The sequence below is a fragment of the Salvelinus fontinalis genome, chromosome 32, assembly GCF_029448725.1.
Source record: "Salvelinus fontinalis isolate EN_2023a chromosome 32, ASM2944872v1, whole genome shotgun sequence".
NCBI lineage: Eukaryota > Metazoa > Chordata > Actinopteri > Salmoniformes > Salmonidae > Salvelinus > Salvelinus fontinalis.
The window spans coordinates 20,431,039-20,451,815 of record NC_074696.1 but is presented as its reverse complement, the minus strand read 5'-3'; the positions used below and the strand labels follow the sequence as shown (position 1 = coordinate 20,451,815).

General features: G+C 47.1%; 1 protein-coding gene across 1 annotated transcript in view; it reads left to right on the top strand.

Annotated features, from left to right (window-relative positions):
* Positions 1 to 20,777, top strand: part of LOC129830873 (potassium voltage-gated channel subfamily H member 8-like) — a 138,764-nt gene that overhangs the window by 21,511 nt on the left and 96,476 nt on the right. Inside the window, exon 2 of the mRNA XM_055893685.1 lies at positions 18,913 to 19,152. Coding sequence (XP_055749660.1) covers positions 18,913 to 19,152 — 240 coding nt within the window. The remainder of the gene's footprint in view (positions 1 to 18,912; positions 19,153 to 20,777) is intronic.

Sequence of the window (20,777 nt, the reverse complement as noted above, 5' to 3'; positions counted from 1 at the left end):
TGGCACTCTAGTATGGGAAGACTGAAACCTCTTTGTTCCAGAGACTCTTGCCGCCAAAACGTTTTTCTCCAAGAGAATGAACTTTGGAACAATATTCATAACATAGGAATGTTAAGAATGGTCCATGGGGATCGGAAGAATAATCATGTCATATTTTTTTTATTATTTTGTGATGTCATTAAGGATGGCATAATGAAGTAACTGTAACTCTGAAAGTGTACGCATCCTATGTATCAACTTTACATTTAAATGTTGTATAAAATATATGATTAAATATGAGAATACTTTTGTGAAGATAGCAATGTGATTTTAGCCTTCTAAATGAGACAATTAATTTTCATATAAACTTGTGCCCAGTCAGTAAACCCACCCAAGTGAGCACAGACATTGTGTCGGTGTGATGGAACGCCCCCTTTTTACCCGAGGATAGAAGCCTTTGTAACGAAATTGACAATAGACCAAAACATGCCGGGTTGCTGCTGGTGTGTAAAGTGGTTGGCAGCCTGAACCTGAATAATCAACCTTGAGACCACTACGAGACCAAGCAGACGGAATGTGTAAGCAGGGATGTCACAAATGGTTAAAACTACAAGACCAGACAGCGTGGAGCGGTGGCTACACGTTACAAAATGGTTAGAAACTCTGAAACTCTCAACACGAGTGAAGAAGCTAAAGACTAGACCAGAACATTCGCGGTCTGCAGCTGTGCTTGTAAAAGTGGTCCTAGAACTTTGATTAAAGACACAAGGTGGGAAGGAAGAATCCCTCCCAGACAAACGTTGGTACATCTGAAGTATCTATTCTAACGAACACTCCAAGACCAGCCGAGCCTCACACCAAAGTGGGATAGGACACTCAAACCATTTTTGAGAAAGTGGTTCAACAGTGAGACAACGATTAAGGACAGCTACGTGTAAATATATATTGCATTTCTTATCTGAATGAGCGGTGGTTCATGTGAAAAGTATTACTATTCCTTTGAGCGTAGGTTCCAAATGTATCCAAGTGTTGTCTCTCCTCCTTCTCCATATGTGTAACAAGTCGTCATATCTTGTCAGTCCACTAGGGACTTTTATCTCATGTAAGTGTGTAGGTATATCCTGTGTTATTATTTAGTTAGTAAATAAATGATTAAATCAATTTGTGTAGGACTGAATATTCAGAAGGGCTAGGGTTCTTGCGGATCCAAGGATTATGCGACATTCAGAATGAGACTGATGAGGTAATGATTAATAAGTGACTGTTATTGATGTAAGAGATATCTATATAGCTTTAGAGTTTAAGTCGGGAGATAGTAACTAGTTAAACAACGTTCCCCTGGTGCACCAAATTCCTCAGCCAGCTTCATGAGAAATGCTTTTCCAACAGTCTTGAAGGAGTTCCCACATATGCTGAGCACTTGTTGACTGCTTTTCCTTCACGCTGCGGTCCAACTCATCCCAAACCATCTCAATTGGGCTGAGGTTGGGTGATTGTAGAGACCAGGTCATCTGATGCAGCACTCCATCACTCTCCTTCTGGTCAAATCGCCCTTACACAGCCTGCAGGTGTTTTTGGGTCATTGTCTTGTTGAAAACAAATGATAGGTCCACTAAGTGCAAACCAGATGGGATGGCGTATCGCTGCAGAATGCTGTGGTAGCCATGCTGGTTAAGTGTGCCTAGAATTGTAAATATATCACAGACAGTGTCACCAGCAAAGCACCTGCCCACCATCACCACTCGACCATTCATCTTTTCAAAACTGTTTCAGTCCAGCAATATTCTTGGGATGTCTGATGTGAACTGCTCTCTTGAGGTCATGCCACAGCATCTCAATCGGGTTGAGGTCAACACTCTGACTGGGCCACTCCAGAAGGTGTATTTTCTTCTGTTGAAGCCATTCTGTTGTTGATTTACTTCTATGTTTTGGGTTGTTGTCCTGTTGCATCACCCAACTTCTGTTGATCTTCAATTGGCGGACAGATAGCCTAACATTCTCCCGCAAAATGTCTTGATAAACTTGGGAATTCATTTTTCCGTCGATGATCGCAAGCTGTCCAGGCCCTGAGGCAGCAAAGCAGCTCCAAACCATGATGCTCCCTCCACCATACTTTACAGTTAGGATGAGGTTTTGATGTCGGTGTGCTGTGCCTTTTTTTCTCCACACATAGTGTTGTGTGTTCCTTCTAAACAACTCAACTGTAGATTAATCTGTCCACAGAATATTTTGCCAGTAGCGCTGTGGAACATCCAGGTGCACTTTTGCAAACTTCAGACGTGCAGCAGTGCTTTTTTGGGCAGCAGTGGCTTCTTCCGTGGTGTCCTCCCATTAACACCATTCTTGTTTAATGTTTTACGTATCGTAGACTGAGAGGTTAGCATGTTCCAGAGATTTAGCTGACACTCTAGGATTCTTCTTAACCTCATTGAGCATTCTGTGCTGTGCTCTTGCAGGCATCTTTGCAGAACGGCCACTCAGGGCCGTTTGCAGAACGGCCACACAGGGAGAGTAGCAACAGTGCTGAACTTTCTCCATTTATAGCCAATTTGTCTTAAAGTGAACTGATGAACATCAAGGCTTTTAGAGATACTTTTGTAACCCTTTCCATCTTTATGCAAGTCAACAAGTACAGTGGGGCAATTTTCTGGATTTTCTGGATTTTCTGGATTTTTTTTCTCGTTTTGTCTGTCATAGTTGAAGTGTACCTATTATGAAAATTACAGGCCTCTCTCATCTTTTTAAGTGGGAGAACTTGCACAATTGGTGGCTGACTAAATACATTTTTGCCCCACTGTATAAGGGTACAAGGCTAGACCCACATGCAGACACAGGAGGCAGATGGTTTGAGTCTTTGATATTTATTAATAATCCAAAAGGGGCAGGCAAGAAAATCGTCATGGACAGGCAAAAGATCAAAAGCAGTTCAGAGTCCAGGAGGTACAGTGTGGCAGGCAGGCTCGAGGTCAGGGCAGGCAGAATGGTCAGGCAGGCTTGAGGTCAGGGCAGGCAGAATGGTCAGGCAGGCGGGTACAGAGTCCAGGAGGTACAGTGTGGCAGGCAGGCTCGAGGTCAGGGCAGGCAGAATGGTCAGGCAGGCTTGAGGTCAGGGCAGGCAGAATGGTCAGGCAGGCGGGTACAGAGTCCAGGAGGTACAGTGTGGCAGGCAGGCTCGAGGTCAGGGCAGGCAGAATGGTCAGGCAGACGGGTACAGAGTCAAGGAGGTACAGTGTGGCAGGCAGGCTCGAGGTCAGGGCAGGCAGAATGTACCCGCCTGCCTGACCAGAGTCCAGAAAACAGGCAAGGGTCAAAACCGGGAGGACTAGCAAAAGAAAATAGAAAAGGCAGGCGCACAGAAAACCACGCTGGTTGACTTGGAACATAAGACGAACTGGCACAGACAGACAGAAATCACAGGTTTAAATACCCAGGGGATAATGGGGAAGATGGGTGACTCCTGGAGGGGGTGAAGACAAGCACAGGTGAAACAGATCAGGGTGTGACAACAAGTCAATGTTTAGGTCTTCTGAGATCTCTTTTGTTCGAGGCATGGTTCACATCAGGCAATGCTTCTTGTGAATAGCAGGCTCAAATTTTGTGAGTGTTTTTTATAGGGCAAGGCAGCTCTAACCAACATCTCCAAGCTCGTCTCATTGATTAGACTCCAGGTTAGCTGACACCTGACTCCAATTAGCTTTTGGAGAAGTCATTAGCCTAGGGGTTCACATACTATTTTCAACCTACACTGTGAATGTTTAAATGATGTATTCATTATAGCCAAGAAAAATACAATAATTTGTGTGTTATTAGTTTAATCACACTATGTTTGTCTATTGTTTTGACTTAGATGAAGATCCGATCAAATTTGATGACCAATTTATGCAGAAATCCAAGTAATTTGTGCGGCAGGTAGCCTAGTGGTTAGAGCATTTGGCCAGTGACCGACAGGTTGCTAGATCGAATCCTCGATCTGACAAGATAAAAATCTGTCGCTCTGCCCCTGAACAAGGCAGTTAGCCCACTAGGCTGTCATTGTAAATAAGAATTTGTTCTTAACTGACTTGCCTAGTTAAATAAAAAATTCCAATGTGTTCACATACTTTTTCTTACTTATTTGCTATAATGACAGACTAATCTATTGTTTTATTAAAACATGTTTACTTGCCAACAAATTAGTTTAAATGATACACCAACTCCCTGCGTCATTTATTTTAGCAGTAAGACTGAAGCTAGTTTATCCAAATACATTTAATGAATACCACAATAAATTAATCAAGAAGTTGAAGTCAACAGTTTCTGATGCAGCTGGAATCATTTAGTCATATAAAAATGTTATATAAAACACCATTATATACACATGGACAACAGTTGGCGTTTTAGTGTTTTGTTAGTGTTTTTTACACTTAAGAGTCAATAATAGAGCATTGAGATGGGCTGTTAGCAAAGATGGGAAAGGTTTGAGGGGGGATTGACTTGTAAACAGTGTAGTCATTAATTGTTCTGTATGAGCACCTAAAGTTGTACTGTTGAGTAGACAAGCACTGCCAACAATGGAGGGAATAGGCTAGAAGAGTATACTAACAGTCCCTTTCTCCATGCCAAATATCTGACTGCAAGGGTGCGAAAAGTTCGAGGAGCACTTGTTTTGTAGACAGTTTAGTGTATTGGTGATTTAGTTTTTGTTTTAAGATGGCATTGTGCTTTTCTAAATGCCTCTGGCTGTCCTGGCTTTTTTCACAGTCAGATGATGTGGAGCTTCAGCTTATTCTAGGCTGAACGCTTCCATCCAATGGGTGTACAGGCTCTGTACTACTAACCTTCACACACAATACCCTCCCCCAACAATCACCAGTCAGTCACCCACACCATCTCCAATTTAGACTTCAAGCCATGCATAAACAACCAATACAGAGAAAACTACAGTAGAAGTTGTAGCCTACTTGTAAACACACCCACTATGACAACAAGACATGGACCATGTTTATGCCTAGCTCCAGTATATTTATTTGCTCATCATGGAGTCATGGAAAGATTTAGTAGATTTTAGCACGATTTTAGAGTGTTACTTACACTAGTTCCTGATGCTGAGCTTGATTTTGATGCCTTTGCAGATGTTGATAAGATTGGACTCTAAATAGAACACAGTCACGTTAGCCTCTGTGGTAGTTAGTTAGCTAGCTAACAGTTGGATAATGTAAATTAACGAAGCTAGCGTTAGCTTGAAAAGTTATACATCACATCACCAGATAGCAGCTGCCTAATTACATTGATATGCTTTGGAATGTCTAGCCAGCGTATTATGAAAGCTAGCTAGCTAGATATTGATTTAGATAAACAAATGAAAACTATCACAGACTACAAGGGAAGCACAGCCATGAGCTGCCCAGTGACACGAGCCTACCAGACGAGCTAAATCACTTCTATGCTCACTTCGAGGCAAGCAACACAGAGGCATGCATGAGAGCATCAGCTGTTCCGGACGACTGTGTAAACACGCTCTCCATAGCTGATGTGAGTAAGACCTTTAAACAGATAAACATACACAAGGCTGCGGGGCCAGACGGAATACCAGGACGTGTGCTCCGGGCATGTGCTGACCAACGGGCAGGTGTCTTCACTGACATTTTCAACATGTCCCTGATTGAGTCTGTAATACCAACATGTTTCAAGCAGACCACCAGAGTCCCTGTGCCCAAGAACACAAAGGCAACCTGCCTAAATGACTACAGACCCGTAGCACTCTTGTCCGTAGCCATGAAGTGCTTTGAAAGGTTGGTAATGGCTCACATCAACACCATAATCCCAGAAATCCTAGATCCACTCCAATTTGCATACTGCCCAAACAGATCCACAGATGATGCAATCTCTATTGCAATCCACACTGCCCTTTCCCACCTGGACAAAAGGAACACTTATGTGAGAATGCTATTCATTGACTACTGCTCAGCGTTCAACACCATAGTACTCTCAAAGCTCATCACTAAGCTAAGGATCCTGGGACTAAACACCTCCCTCCACAACTGGATCCTGAACTTCCTGACGGGCCGCCCCCAGGTGGTAAGGGTAGGTAGCAACACATCTGCCACGCTGATCCTCAACACTGGAGCTCCCCAGGGGTGTGTGCTCAGTCCCCTCCTGTACGCCCTGTTCACCCATGACTGCATGGCCAAGCACGACTCCAACACCATCATTAAGTTTGCAGACGACACAACAGTGGTAGGCCTGATCACCGACAACGACGAGACAGCCTATAGGGAGGAGGTCAGAGACCTGGCCGGGTGGTGCCAGAATAACAATCTATCCCTCAACGTAACCAAGACTAAGGAGATGATTGTGGACTACAGGAAAAGAGGACCGAGCACGCCCCCATTCTCATCCATGGGGCTACAGTGGAGCAGGTTGAGAGCTTCAAGTTCCTTGGTGTCCACATCAACAATAAACTAGAATGGTCCAAACACACCAAGACAGTCATGAAGAGGGCATGACAAAGCCTATTCCCCCTCAGGAAACTAAAAAGATTTGGCATGGATCCTCAGATCCTCAAAAGGTTCTACAGCTGCAACATCGAGAGCATCCTGACTGGTTGCATCACTGCCTGGTACGGCAATTGCTCAGCCTCTGACCGCAACGCACTACAGAGGGTAGTACGTACGGCCCAGTACATCACTGGGGCTAAGCTGCCTGCCATCCAGGACCTCTACACCAGGCGGTGTCAGAGGAAGGCCCTAAAAATTGTCAAAGACCCCAGCCACCCAAGTCATAGACTGTTCTCTCTACTACCACATGGCAGGCGGTACCGGAGTGCCAAGTCTAGGACAAAAAGGCTTCTCAACAGTTTTTACCCCCAAGCCATAAGACTCCCAAACAGGTAATCAAATGGCTACCCGGACTATTTGCATTGTGTGCCCCCCCCCTACTACCTCAATTGGGCCGACCAATCAGTGCTCCCGCACATTGGCTAACCGGGTTATCTGCATTGTGTCCCACCCACCACCCACCCAACCCCTCTTTTACGCTACTGCTACTCTCTGTTCATCATATATGCATAGTCACTTTAACCATATCTACATGTACATACTGCCCCTAAACTTTGATTTGATGTAGTTCGCTAGCTAGCTAGCTAGTTAGCTAGGTAACATTAGCTACCTCAACTTGACTTATTTTCTGCTGTGCTGATGTTGGCTGATCGGATAGCTCCCTCTTTGAAGTGAAGGGGAAAATTGATAGAATAGGATCACTTTCAACATTCAACGACATGACAACCCCATCAGTTAAAACTTCAGTTCCATTTAAAAATCCTCTGGATGAAAGGGATGGTTACGAAGACAGACATTCTGATATTTCTCACCTCCACAGGGCAGTCCTGAAATCGCTATGAATGCTGGGTATTGTGGTTTGCTTACAACCACAATACCCAGCATTCAAAGCGAGGGAGCATCCCCCCTATCCACAAACAGCAGAGGGAGCACCCCCCTATCCACATCGACGGAACAGTAGTGGAGAAGGTGGAAAGATTTAAGTTCCTCTGTGTACACATCACAGACAAACTGAAATGGTCCACCCACACAGACAGCGTGCTGAAGAAGGCGCAACAGCGCCTCTTCAACCTCAGGAGGCTGAAGAAATTTGGCTTGTCACCTAAAACCCTCACAACTCCTACAGATGCATAATCGAGAGCATCCTGTCGGGCTGTATCACCACCTGGTACGGCAACTGCACCACCCTCAACAGCAAGGCTCTCCAGAGGGTGGTGCGGTCTGCACAACACATCACCGGGGGCAAACTACCTGCCCTCCAGGACACCTACAACACCCGATGTCACAGGAAGGCCATAAAGATTATCAAGGCCAACAACCACCCGAGCCACTGCCTGTTCACCCCACTACCATCCAGAAGGCGAGGTCAGTACAGGTGCATCAAAGCTGGGACCGAGAGACTGAAAACAGCTTCTAGCTCAAGGCCATCAGGCTGTTAAACAGCCATCACTAACATAGAAAGGCTGCTGCCAACATACAGACTCAAATCACTGGCCACTTATATAAATTGATTTAATAATAGTATCACTAGTCACTTTAAATAAGGCCACTTTAATAATGTTTACATGTCCTACATTACTCATCTCATATGTATATACTGTATTTTACACCATCTAGCTGTCCCTCAGACCATCACGGTCACCTAATCATCCCCAGCTTACAATTGGCTCATTCATCCCCCTCCTCTCCCCTGTAACTATTCCCCAGGTCATTGCTATAAATGAGAACGTGTTGTCAGTCAACTTACCTGGTAAAATAACGTTAAAATAAAAAATATTTAAAAAATATTGCCTGTGCCGCACAGCCATCGCGCATCCATATATTTAAATGTTCATATTCTTATTCCATCCCCTTACATTGTGTGTATAAGGTAGTCGCTGTGAATTTGTTAGATTACTTGTTAGATATTACTGCACTGTCAGACTAGAAGCCCAAGCATTTCACTACACTCGCTTTAACATCTGCTAACCATGTGTATGTGACCATCAAAATGTAATTTGATTTGATTTGATTTGTCGCTGGACCGTTTCTACCGGTGAGATGCAGACACTTTTGTATTTGCGTGTAGTGAGAAAATTCAAAATGTTATTTTATTTTATTTTAATTTAACCCTTATTTAACTAGGCAAGTCAGTTAAGAACAAAATCTTATTTACAATGATGGCCTACCAAAAGGCAAAAGGCCTCCTGCGGGGACAGGGGCATGGGATAAATACTTTAAAATATATATATATATAAATATAGGATAAAACACACATCACAACAGAAGAGACACAACACTACATAAAAAGAGACCTAAGACAACAACATAGCAAGGCAGCAAAACATGACAACACAGCATGGTAGCAACACAACATGACAACAACATGGTAGCAACACAAAAACATGGTACAAACATTATTGGACACAGTCAACAGCACACAGGTCAAAAAGGTAGAGACAACAATACATCACGCAAAACAGCCACAACTGTCAGTAAGTGTCCGTGATTCAGTCTTTGAATGAAGAGATTGAGATAAAACTGTCCAGTTTGAGTGTTTGTTGCAGCTCGTACCAGTCGCTAACTGCAGCGAACTGAAAAGAGTAGCGACCCAAGGATGTGTGTGCTTAGGGGATCTTTAACAGAATGTGACTGGCAGAACGGGTGTTGTATGTGGAGGATGGGGGCTGCAGTAGATATCTCAGATAGGAGGGAGTGAGGCCTAAGAAGGTTTTATAAATAAGCATCAACCAGTGGTTCTTTCGACGGGTATACAGAGATGACCAGTTTACAGAGGAGTAGAGAGTGCAGTGATGTGTCCTATAAGGAGCATTGGTGGCAAATCTGATGGCCGAATGGTAAAGAACATCTGCTGATCTATAAATGATGTCTCTGTAATCTAACATGGATAGGATGGTCATCTGAATCAGGGTTAGTTTGGCAGCTGGGGTGAAAGAGGAGTGATTATGATAGAGGAAACCAAGTCTAGATTTAACTTTAGCCTGCAGCTTTGATCATTTGTATGACACGTGTTAAATGTTAGTAACATATTAATGGACATACAATATTTATACAAAAGTATGTGGACACCCCTACAAATGAGTGGATTAGGCTATTTCAGCCACACTCATTGCTGACAGGTGTATAAAATAGAGCACACAGCCATGCAATCTCCATAGCCTAACATTGGCAGTAGAATGGCCTTACTGAAGAGCTCAGTAACTTTCAACATGGCACTGTCATAGGATGCCACCTTTCCAACATCTCAGTCTGTCAAATTCCTGTCCTGCCCGGTCAACTGTAAGTGCAGTTATTGTGAAGTGGAAATGTCTAGGAGCAATAACTGCTCAGGCACGAATTGGCAGGCCACACAAGCTTACAAAATAGGACAGCCGAGTGCTGAAGCACGTGGCGTGTAAAAATGGTCTGTCCTCGGTTGCAACACACTACCGAGTTCCAAACTGCCTCTGGAAGCATCAGCACAAGAACTGTTCGTAGGGAGGTTCATGAAATGGGTTTCCATGGCCGAGCAGCTGCACAAAAGCCTAAGATCACCATGCGCAATGCCATGCTTCGGCTAGAGTGGTGTAAAGCTCACCGCCATTGGACTCTGGAGCAGTATAAATGCATTCTCTGGCGTGATGAATCTTCACCATCCATGATTCTCCCTCTCCCCCTCTCCCTCCCTCTCTCCACCGACCTCTTCCCTCTCCCTTCCTCCCTCTCCCTCTTCCCTCCTCTGTCCCTCTCCCCAGCTCCCTCTCCCCCTTCCCTTTCCTTATCCCCGCCTACCTCCCTCCCCTCCTCCTCCCTCTCTTTCCCTCCCTCTCTCCTTCTCTCTTCCTCCATATCTCCTTCCCTGTGGGGACTCTCATGCAGCTGTCAGATAGAGTGTGATGATCTATGGGTGGTTGCATGGGAGCAATTAGAGAGAGAGAAATAAGAAAGAGAAAATTGTAAATACAACCTATATTTATCTGTTTCTTTATTTTCCCTTTCATACTTCAACTATTTGCACATTGTTACAACACTGTAAATAGCCAATTATATAAAACGTTTGAATGTATAATCTTTTACATGTTTTGTGAGTGTAATGTTTACTGTTAATTTCTGATTGTTTATTTCCCTTGTTAATTTCCTGTCTATTTCTCTTGCTTTGGCAATGTAACAATATTTTTCCTATACCAATAAAGCCCTTTCTTGGCAAGACCTGAGAGATGGATTGCTAAGAGAAATGGAGAGGAGTGTTAATGGAGGGAAGGTTAGAGGAGAGAAATGGAGAGGAGTGTTGATGGAGGGAAGGTTAGAGTAGAGAAATAGAGAGGAGTGTTGATGGAGGAAGGAGGTTAGAGTAGATAAGTGGAGAGGAGTGTTGATGGAGGGAAGGTTAGAGGAGAGAAATGGAGAGGAGTGTTGATGAAGAGAAGGTTAGAGTAGAGAAATAGAGAGGAGTGTTGATGGAGGGAAGGTTAGAGTAGAGAAATGGAGAGGAGTTTTGATGGAGGGAAGGTTAGAGGAGAGAAATAGAGAGGAGTGTTGATGGAGGGAGGTTAGAGCAGAGAAATGGAGAGGAGTGTTGATGGAGGAAGGAGGAAAGTGGAGAGAAATGGAGAGGAGTGTTGATGGAGGGAAGGTTAGAGGAGAGAAATGGAGAGGAGTGTTGATGGAGGGAAGGTTAGAGTAGATAAGTGGAGAGGAGTGTTGGTGGAGGGAAGGTTAGAGGTGAGAAATGGAGAGGAGTGTTGATGGTGGGAAGGAGGAAAGTGGAGAGAAATGGAGAGGAGTGTTGATGGAGGGAAGGTTAGAGTAGAGAAGTGGAGAGGAGTGTTGATGGAGGGAAGGTTAGAGGAGAGAAATGGAGAGGAGTGTTGATGGAGGGAAGGTTAGAGTAGAGAAGTGGAGAGAAGTGTTGATGGAGGGAAGGTTAGAGGTGAGAAATGGAGAGGAGTGTTGATGGAGGGAAGGTTAGAGTAGAGAAGTGGAGAGGAGTTTTGATGGAGGGAAGGTTAGAGGTGAGAAATGGAGAGGAGTGTTGATGGAGGGAAGGTTAGAGTAGAGAAGTGGAGAGGAGTGTTGATGGAGGGAAGGTTAAAGGTGAGAAATGGAGAGGAGTGTTGATGGAGGGAAGGAGGTTAGAGGAGAGAGATCAGTGTGGTGATAGACTGGGTGAATGTGTGAGGTTGGGTTGAGATTACAAAATGAGTTGCTTATGATTATTCAAAAGTGTCTGCAACCCCCACTGCCCCAAATCAGTCCCATGCCTGGATTCAATCTGGGCCATTAGAGTACCCAGCCACATCCAGATGGGGACACCTGTGTGTGTGTGTGTATCTGTGTGTATTTGTTTGTGTGTGTGTGTGTGTGTGTGTGTGTGTGTGTGTGTGTGTGTGTGTGTGTGTGTGTGTGTGTGTGTGTGTGTGTGTGTGTGTGTGCGTGCGTGCGTGCGTGCGTGCGTGCGTGCGTGCGTGCGTGCGTGCGTGCGTGCGTGCGTGCGTGCGTGTGTGTGTGGATGGAGACAGAGAGAACTATCTGTCAATAAAGGAATTATGAAACGGAATGTTTGCATTTCTCCCCGTTGAGGGACATTGTGGTTGTAAACACAGAATTACTGTTGTTTCCTTCCTCCTTCCTCAATGTTTGACACGAGACATAAACAATTACATATCATTCGTCAGTGGGAAAAGAGATTATCCTGGCACACCTTCCACCCTCACACCCTCCTCTCCTTACCCTCACACCCTCACACCCTCCTCCCCTCACCCACACAACCTCCTCCTCACACCCTCCTCCCCTCACCCACACAGCCTCCTCCCCACACCCTTCTCCCCTCACCCGCACACCCTCACACCCTCCTCCCCTCACCCTCACACCCTCACACCCTCCTCTCCTCACCCACACAGCCTCCTCCCCACACCCTCCTCCCCTTACCCTCACACCCTCCTCTCCTCACCCACACAGCCTCCTCCCCTCACCCTCACACCCTCACACCCTCCTACCCTCACCCACACAGCCTCCCTCCCCACACCGTCCTCCCCTTACCCTCACACCCTCACACCCTCCTCCCCTCACCCTCACACCCTCCTCCCCCCACCCTCACACCCTCACACCCTCCTCTCATCACCCACACAGCCTCCTCCCCACACCCTCCTCCCCTCACCCTCACACCCTCACACCCTCACACCCTCCTCTCCTCACCCACACAGCCTCCTCCCCACACCCTCCTCCCCTCACCCTCACACCCTCACACCCTCACACCCTCCTCTCCTCACCCACACAGCCTCATCCCCTCACCCTCACACCCTCCTCTCCTCACCCACACAGCCTCCCCCCTCACCCTCACACCCTCACACCCTCCTCCCCTCACCCACACAGCCTCCTCTCCACACCCTCCTCCCCTCACCCTTACACCCTCACATCGTCCTCTCCTCACCCACACAGCCTCCTCTCCACACCCTCCTCCCCTCACCCTTACACCCTCACACCCTCCTCTCCTCATCCACACAGCCTCCTCTCCACACCCTCCTCCCCTCACCCTCACACCCTCCTCTCCTCACCCACACAGCCTCCTCCCCACACCCCACACCCTCCTCCTCTTACCCTCACACCCTCACACCCTCCTCTCCTCACCCACACAGCCTCCTCTCCACACCCTCCTCCCCTCACCCTCACACCCTCACACCCTCCTCTCCTCACCCACACAGCCTCCTCCCCACACCCTCTTCCCCTCACCCTCACCCTCACACCCTCACACCCTCCTCCCCTCACCCGCACAGCCTCCTCCCCAGCCTACCGATCTCTGGTTGTGGTCAAATTTCTTTACACAGAGTAAACATGGGCCTCGTGAATTTGCACGTCCAATGTAAGTGGTAACGATGAGTCAAAATCCACTACTAATTATTGTTTTCTGACACATTCAGTGATTTTCATTCACAAGTTTCACATATGCGGAGTCGTGGCGCATAGGCTATTTACTGTGCGTTGATTGACAACTGAACAGCAACTATTCACTAGTTTCTAAAAAGGTGTGGAACTGACTGAATAAAGTCGATCTCCTGTATATCTTTGCCGTTCATAAATCATGCAACGTGGTTATATGTCCATGGCATCACATCAGGACAAGTCAACCAAAGGATTTCCTAGGTTTCCTTTCCTAGGATGTCGGGTCTTGTCACACAGTGACACTAAAGTGAGAACTCTTGTCTCATCAGTCAGTATAGTCTCCCGAATCGTATCAGTGAGAGAGCTGTTCATTTGGCTCCCTAATTTGCATAGGCTACTGGTAGGCCTCGGGCTTTTGGAGATGATCTGCAGATAAAGGATGAAAACATTAGATGAAGATGGTGAATCATCACTGCAGGAACAATAGGTAGTGGAGAGCCTCAGGCAGGTCCAAATATGATAATTAGGGCCCTCACGGAATCCATAAAATGGAATTCAACAATATTCAAAAATGTATTGACCTTAGTAGGGAATCAACTAAAAGTATTAAAAATAAATTAAGTCGCTCCAAGATTATCATAATACATGAACAGAATGCATCAGTGATTCGTATTTCCTGTACATTCCTGAAGAGGCAACGAGAATGCCCATGTCTGTGTGTGTGCAGTAGCCGTTAGCGATGAATCTTCTCAATTAAATGTTAACTACAAAGTAGCCTATGCTTACCTGACAGAATGATATCATGATTATTTTCATCAATCCAGTGGGTATTTGTTTAGCAAACTATATCATCACAAAAATGCTGTTGAACAACAGCTTCTTGCTAGGTGTGCACTAATCTCTCAGATTTTTCCCAACTGGACTCCTCTCCACTTCTCTCAGGGGTATTCTCAAATCAGCACTGTCTAAACCAGGGCGTATTCACTTTGCCTGGCGACCCAGACTTCTTGCTCCAGCCAAACTCTACACCACACCCACAGATGTTACTTTCTTCTCTGCAATGAGTCTGGATCTGAGTACCTCCCAGACCCTTCACTGAATGCGAACACATTCGGGGATGTCTGATTGGTCCAGAAACCGATGGGTAGAGCCAGATACAGTACATGTGTCATTGGCTCTGATACTCTGATTGGTTAGACACGATCCAATCGCTGATTACTTTGTTTTGCACAACACCCCTCGTCACCACAAACAACTTCAATGATGACAGTCTCAGACTAAAGTATGTAGTGAACGACAGAGCAGCGGAAGAATTTAGTGTGAGTCATCAGGCTAGGATTCACGAGAAACCAAACGGAAGAAAATTACAAATACCAAGGTGTCTGGTTAGACTGTAAACTACAGATACTAAGGTGTCTGGTTAGACTGTAAACTACAAATACCAAGGTGTCTGGTTAGACTGTAAACTATAAATACCAAGGTGTCTGGTTAGACTGTAAACTACAAATACCAAGGTGTCTGGTTAGACTGTAAACTATAAATACCAAGGTGTCTGGTTAGACTGTAAACTACAAATACCAAGGTGTCTGGTTAAACTGTAAACGCTCCTTCCAGACTCACATTAAGCATCTGTCACGTTCCTGACCTGTTTTCCTTTGTTTTGTATTCATTTTAGTTGGTCAGGGCGTGAGTTGGGTGGGTTTGTCTATGTTTGTATTTCTATGTGGGGTTTTGTGTTCGGCCTGGTATGATTCTCAATTAGAGACAGGTGTGTATTGTTTGTCTCTAATTGAGAGTCATACAAAGGCAGCCAGGGTTTCACTGGTGTTTTGTGGGTGTTTGTTCCTGTGTCCTCACAGGACAGTTGAAGGTTAGTCACGTTTGTTGTTTTGTAGTTTGTAGTGTCTTGTTTGCTGTTTGTTCATTAAAAGATGGCTTATTTCCCTCAATCCGCATCTTGGTCCTATCCATGCTCCTCCTCGTTAAAGGGGGAGAACAACATTGACTGCCTTTACAGAAACACCCACCACAACAGGACCAAGCGGATTGAGGAGAGAGAGAAGGAACTACAGCAATGGGGAAAAGAGGAATGGACTTGGGAGGAGATTCTGGACGGAGAAGGACCCTGGGCAGAACCAGAGGAGTGTCGCCGCCCCAAAGCGGAGCTGGAGGCAGCAAAGGCGGAGAGGAGGTTTTATGAGGCAAAAGCAAGGCAGAGCGGCTGGAAGCCTGAGAGGCTCACCCAAAAATTTCTTGGGGGGGGGCTAAAGGGGAGTGTGGCGAAGCCGGGTTGGATACCTGAGCCAACTCCCCGGGCTTGCCGTGGAGTAAGAGGGCGTCGTACTGGTCAGATACCGTGTTATGCGGTGAAGCGCACGGTGTCCCCAGTACGCGTGCTTAGCCCAGTGCGGGCTATTCCACCTTGCCGCACTGGGAGGGCTAGGTTGGGCATCGAGCCGGATGCCATGAAGCCGGCCCAACGTATCTGGCCTCCAGTACGTCTCCTCGGGCCGGCGTACATGGCACCAGCCTTACAGGTGGTGTCCCCGGTTCGCCTGCATAGCCCAGTGCGGGCTATTCCACCTCGCCGCACTGGCAGGGCTACGGGGTCCATTCAACCTGGTAAGGTTGGGGAGGCTCGGTGCTCAAGAGCACGTGTCCTCCTTCACGGTCCGGTATATCCGGCGCCACCTTCCCACCCCAGCTCAGTACCACCAGTGCCTACACCACGCACCAGGCTTCCAGTGCATCTCCAGAGCCCTGTTCCTCTTCCACGTACTCTCCCTATGGTGCGTGTCTCCAGCCCGGTGCCTCCAGTTCCGGCACCACGCACCAAGCCTCCTGTGCGTCTCCAGAGCCCTGGACGCACTGTTCCTTCTCCCCGCACTCGCCCTGAGGTGCGTGCCCTCAGCCCGGTACCTCCAGTTCCGGTACCACGCACCAGGCCTAGAGTGCGCCACGAGAGTCCAGTGTGCCCTGTTCCTGTTCCCCGCACTCGCCCTGAGGTGCGTGCCCTCAGCCCGGTACCTCCAGTTCCGGTACCACGCACCAGGCCTATAGTGCGTCTCAGCCGGCCAGAGTCTGCCGTCTGCCCAGCGGTGCCTGAACGGCCCGTCTGCCCAGCTCCGTCTGAGCCATCTGTCTGCCCAGCGCCGTCTGAGCCATCTGTCTGCCCAGCGCCGTCTGAGCCATCTGTCTGCCCAGCGCCGTCTGAGCCATCTGTCTGCCCAGCGCCGTCTGAGCCATCTGTCTGCCCAGCGCCGTCTGAGCCATCTGTCTGCCCAGCGCCGTCTGAGCCATCTGTCTGCCCAGCGCCATCTGAGTCAGCCGTCTGCCACGAGCCATTAGAGCCGTCCGTCAGTCAGGAGCCGCTAGAGCCGTCCGTCAGTCAGGAGCTGCCAGAGACGCCCGCCAGTCAGGAGCTGCCAGAGACGCCCGCCAGTCAGGAGCTGCCAGAGACGCCCGCCAGTCAGGAGCTGCCAGAGACGCCCGCCAGTCAGGAGCTGCCAGAGACGCCCGCCAGTCAGGAGCTGCCAGAGACGCCCGCCAGTCAGGAGCCGCCAGTCAGGAGCTGCCAGAGACGCCCGCCAGTCAGGAGCTGCCCGCCAGTCAGGAGCTGCCCTACAGTCCGGAGCTGCCCTACAGTCCGGAGCTGCCCTACAGTCCGGAGCTGCCCCTTGTCCCGGTGCTGCCCCTTGTCCCGGTGCTGCCCCTTGTCCCGGTGCTGCCCCTTGTCCCGGTGCTGCCCCTTGTCCCGGTGCTGCCCCTTGTCCCGGTGCTGCCCCTTGTCCCGGTGCTGCCCCTTGTCCCGGTGCTGCCCCTTGTCCCGGTGCTGCCCCTTGTCCCGGTGCTGCCCCTTGTCCCGGTGCTGCCCCTTGTCCCGGTGCTGCCCCTTATCCCGGTGCTGCCCCTTATCCCGGTGCTGCCCCTTCATTTAGGTGGGGTTAGTGGGAGGGTGGTCATTGGGAGGGGGATAAAGAAGCGGGGATTGATTATGGTGGGGTGGGGACCTCGTCCACCGCCAGAGCCGCCACCGTGGACAGACGCCCACCCAGACCCTCCCCTAGACTTTGTGCTGGTGCGCCCGGAGTTCGCACCTTAAGGGGGGGGTTCTGTCACGTTCCTGACCTGTTTTCCTTTGTTTTGTATTCATTTTAGTTGGTCAGGGCGTGAGTTGGGTGGGTTTGTCTATGTTTGTATTTCTATGTGGGGTTTTGTGTTCGGCCTGGTATGATTCTCAATTAGAGACAGGTGTGTATTGTTTGTCTCTAATTGAGAGTCATACAAAGGCAGCCAGGGTTTCACTGGTGTTTTGTGGGTGTTTGTTCCTGTGTCCTCACAGGACAGTTGAAGGTTAGTCACGTTTGTTGTTTTGTAGTTTGTAGTGTCTTGTTTGCTGTTTGTTCATTAAAAGATGGCTTATTTCCCTCAATCCGCATCTTGGTCCTATCCATGCTCCTCCTCGTTAAAGGGGGAGAACAACATTGACTGCCTTTACAGCATCTCCAATCCAAAATTAAATCTAGAATCGGCTTACTATTAGGCAAACAAAGCCTCCTTCACTCATGCTGCCAAACATACCCTTGTAAAACTGACTATCCTACTGATCCTTGACTTCGGCGATGTCATTTACAAAATAGCCTCCAACACTCTACTCAGCAAATTGGATGTAGTCTATCACAGTGCCATCTGTTTAGTTACCAAAGCCCCATATACTACCCACCACTGCGACCTGTATGCTCTTGTTGGCTGGCCCTCACTGCATATTCGTTGCCAAAACCCACTGGCTCCAGGTCATCTATAAGTCTATGCTAGGTAAAGCCCCGCCTTATCTCAGCTCACTTGTCACCATAGCAACACCCACCCGTAGCACGCGCTCCAGCAGGTATATTTCACTGGTCATCCCCAAAGCCAGCACTTCCTTTGGCCGCCTTTCCTTCCAGTTCTCTGCTGCCAATGACTGGAACGAATTGAAAAAATCACTGAAGCTGGAGTCTTATATCTCCCTCTCTAACTTTAAGCATCAGCTGTCAGAGCAGCTTACCGATCACTGTACTTGTACACAGCCAATCTGTAAATAGCACAACCAACTACCTCATCCCCATATTGTTACTTATCCTCTTGCTCCTTTGCGCCCCAGTATCTCTACTTGCACATCATCATCTGCACATCTAACACTCCAGTGTTAATGCTAAATTGTAATTGTTTCGCCTCCATGACGTATTTATTGCCTTACCTCCCTACTCTTCTACATTTGCACACACTGTACATAGATTTTTCTATTGTGTTATTGACTGTAGGTTTGTTTATGTGTAACTCTGTGTTGTTGTTTTTGCTTTATCTTGGCCGGTTCGCAGTTAATGAGAACTTGTTCTCAACTGGCCTACCTGGTTAAATAAAGGTGAAATTGAAATAAAAAATAAAAACCTGAACTTGTCCAATAAGAAACTCTCATATTCGTTGCTAAATGTTTTGCTATGATGTACACTAATGAATGCCACCCTGTATTCTAACCTGTCTTTATCTTTGATTCCACCAGACAGCAACTTCATCCTGGCTAATGCCCAGGTGTCCAAGGCCCAAGGCTTCCCCATCGTCTACTGTTCTGATGGCTTCTGTGAGCTCACAGGCTTCTCCCGCGCTGAGGTCATGCAGAAGAGCTGTGCCTGTAAGTTCCTGTATGGCCCAGAGAGCAGCGAGACCATCATCCTCAGCATCGACGACGCCCTGGATGAACGGAAGGACTTCAAGGAAGAAATCATGTTCTACAAAAAGGCTGGTAGGGAAAGGGACGGGGGCTAATCTCCTGTCTCCTGCACTGATCTGAACACTCAGGATAGGTGAAAGTGTACTGACTTGTTTCGTTCTTTCACACCAATATCCTGGCAGCAACGTTGATATGTCTTGACTGAATCACTTACGTAGTGCAATCAAGCTTAGTTACTCATATACAATTTGACAAAGGTTAAAAGGACACTTATTTAAAGAAGGATGTTTAAGCCGTGAGACAAGAGGCTTCTCCTGTTGCTACTGTATAGCTGGAGTGTTCCCATTTAGACCAGTATAGATGGATGGGTGGGTGGATTGAAGGAGGGAGGGAAGTAAGCTGTGATTGGCAACGTGGTCAGGTTTCCTAATAAGCCTATGAAACGTGAACATCTCTCTCTGATATGCCCTGTGATTATTACTTAAAACCCATATCTTAAAGGGCAATTCTGCCGCGTTTCAACCTCATATGCAGCACCAAACCAGTGTCTACATATGTGAAACACAATGTCTCTATGACCTGTGGTTAAAAAGAAGAAAGGCCAAGTAAAAGAAATGCTTCTCCGTGACATCACAGAACTGGGATCTTCAAAACCTGCAAAGAGTTTCTAGTCCAAGTATTTTCTTCCTCCTCATGTCACTGTGAATCTCATAGTGCTTGAAAATCACTGTTTTTAAAATGTTTTTACTTTTGATGTCATCGGGTAGCACTTTTGAACTTTATATTTTTTTCTAAAAAAAAAATGCTGTTTTCACATTTGTTGACACTGGTATTGTGTTGGAGATAATGACCATGAGGTTGAAAAGTGGTAGAGCTGTCCTTTAACACATGAAACTTTAATAACACTCAGCGCTGGTGACTGGCTGCTCTCTCTCTCTCTCGCTCTCTCTCTCTCTCTCTCTCTCTGCTTATTGTGTCAAGTAATTATCTTTTAGTTTTCTCATGATTTGGTTGGGTCTAATTGTGTTGCTGTCCCCATGGGGCCTCTTTGTGAACGGAGCCCCAGAACCAGCTTGCTTATGGGAATCGCTTCCTTTTAGCTGGTTGTAGAGTTTAAGGGCTCGTTTCTGGATTTGGATGATTAGCGGCTATTGGCCTAATTCCGCTCTGCATGCATTATTTGGTGTTACTCATTGTACACAGAGGATATTTTTGCAGAATTCTGCATGACGAGTCTCAATTTGGTGTTTGTCCCATATCTCTCTCTCTATCACGCTCTCTATCGCTCTCTCTGTCTTTCTCTGTCTCTCTTTACCACTCTCTCTGTCTCTCTCTCTCTCTATCGCTCTCTGTCTTTCTCTGTCTCTCTTTACCACTCTCTCTGTCTCTCTCTCTCTCTATCGCTCTCTGTCTTTGTCTCTGTCTCTCTATCTCTCTCTGTATCTATCACTTTCTCTGTCCTTTTTGTCTCTCTCTCTTGCTCAATTTTTTTCTCTCACTGTCTTTTTCTCTTTCTCTCACTCTCACTCTATTTCTTTATTTTGCTCTTTCTTTATTTCTATCTCTCTCACACAATCACTGTATCTCTCTATCTCCCTGTCTTTCTCTCTCTCTGTCTCCCCTCATCCATCTCTTATTCCGTCTCTGTAATTTTCTTTCTCGCTCTCCCCATTCTCTCTCCTCCTCCCTCCCTCTCT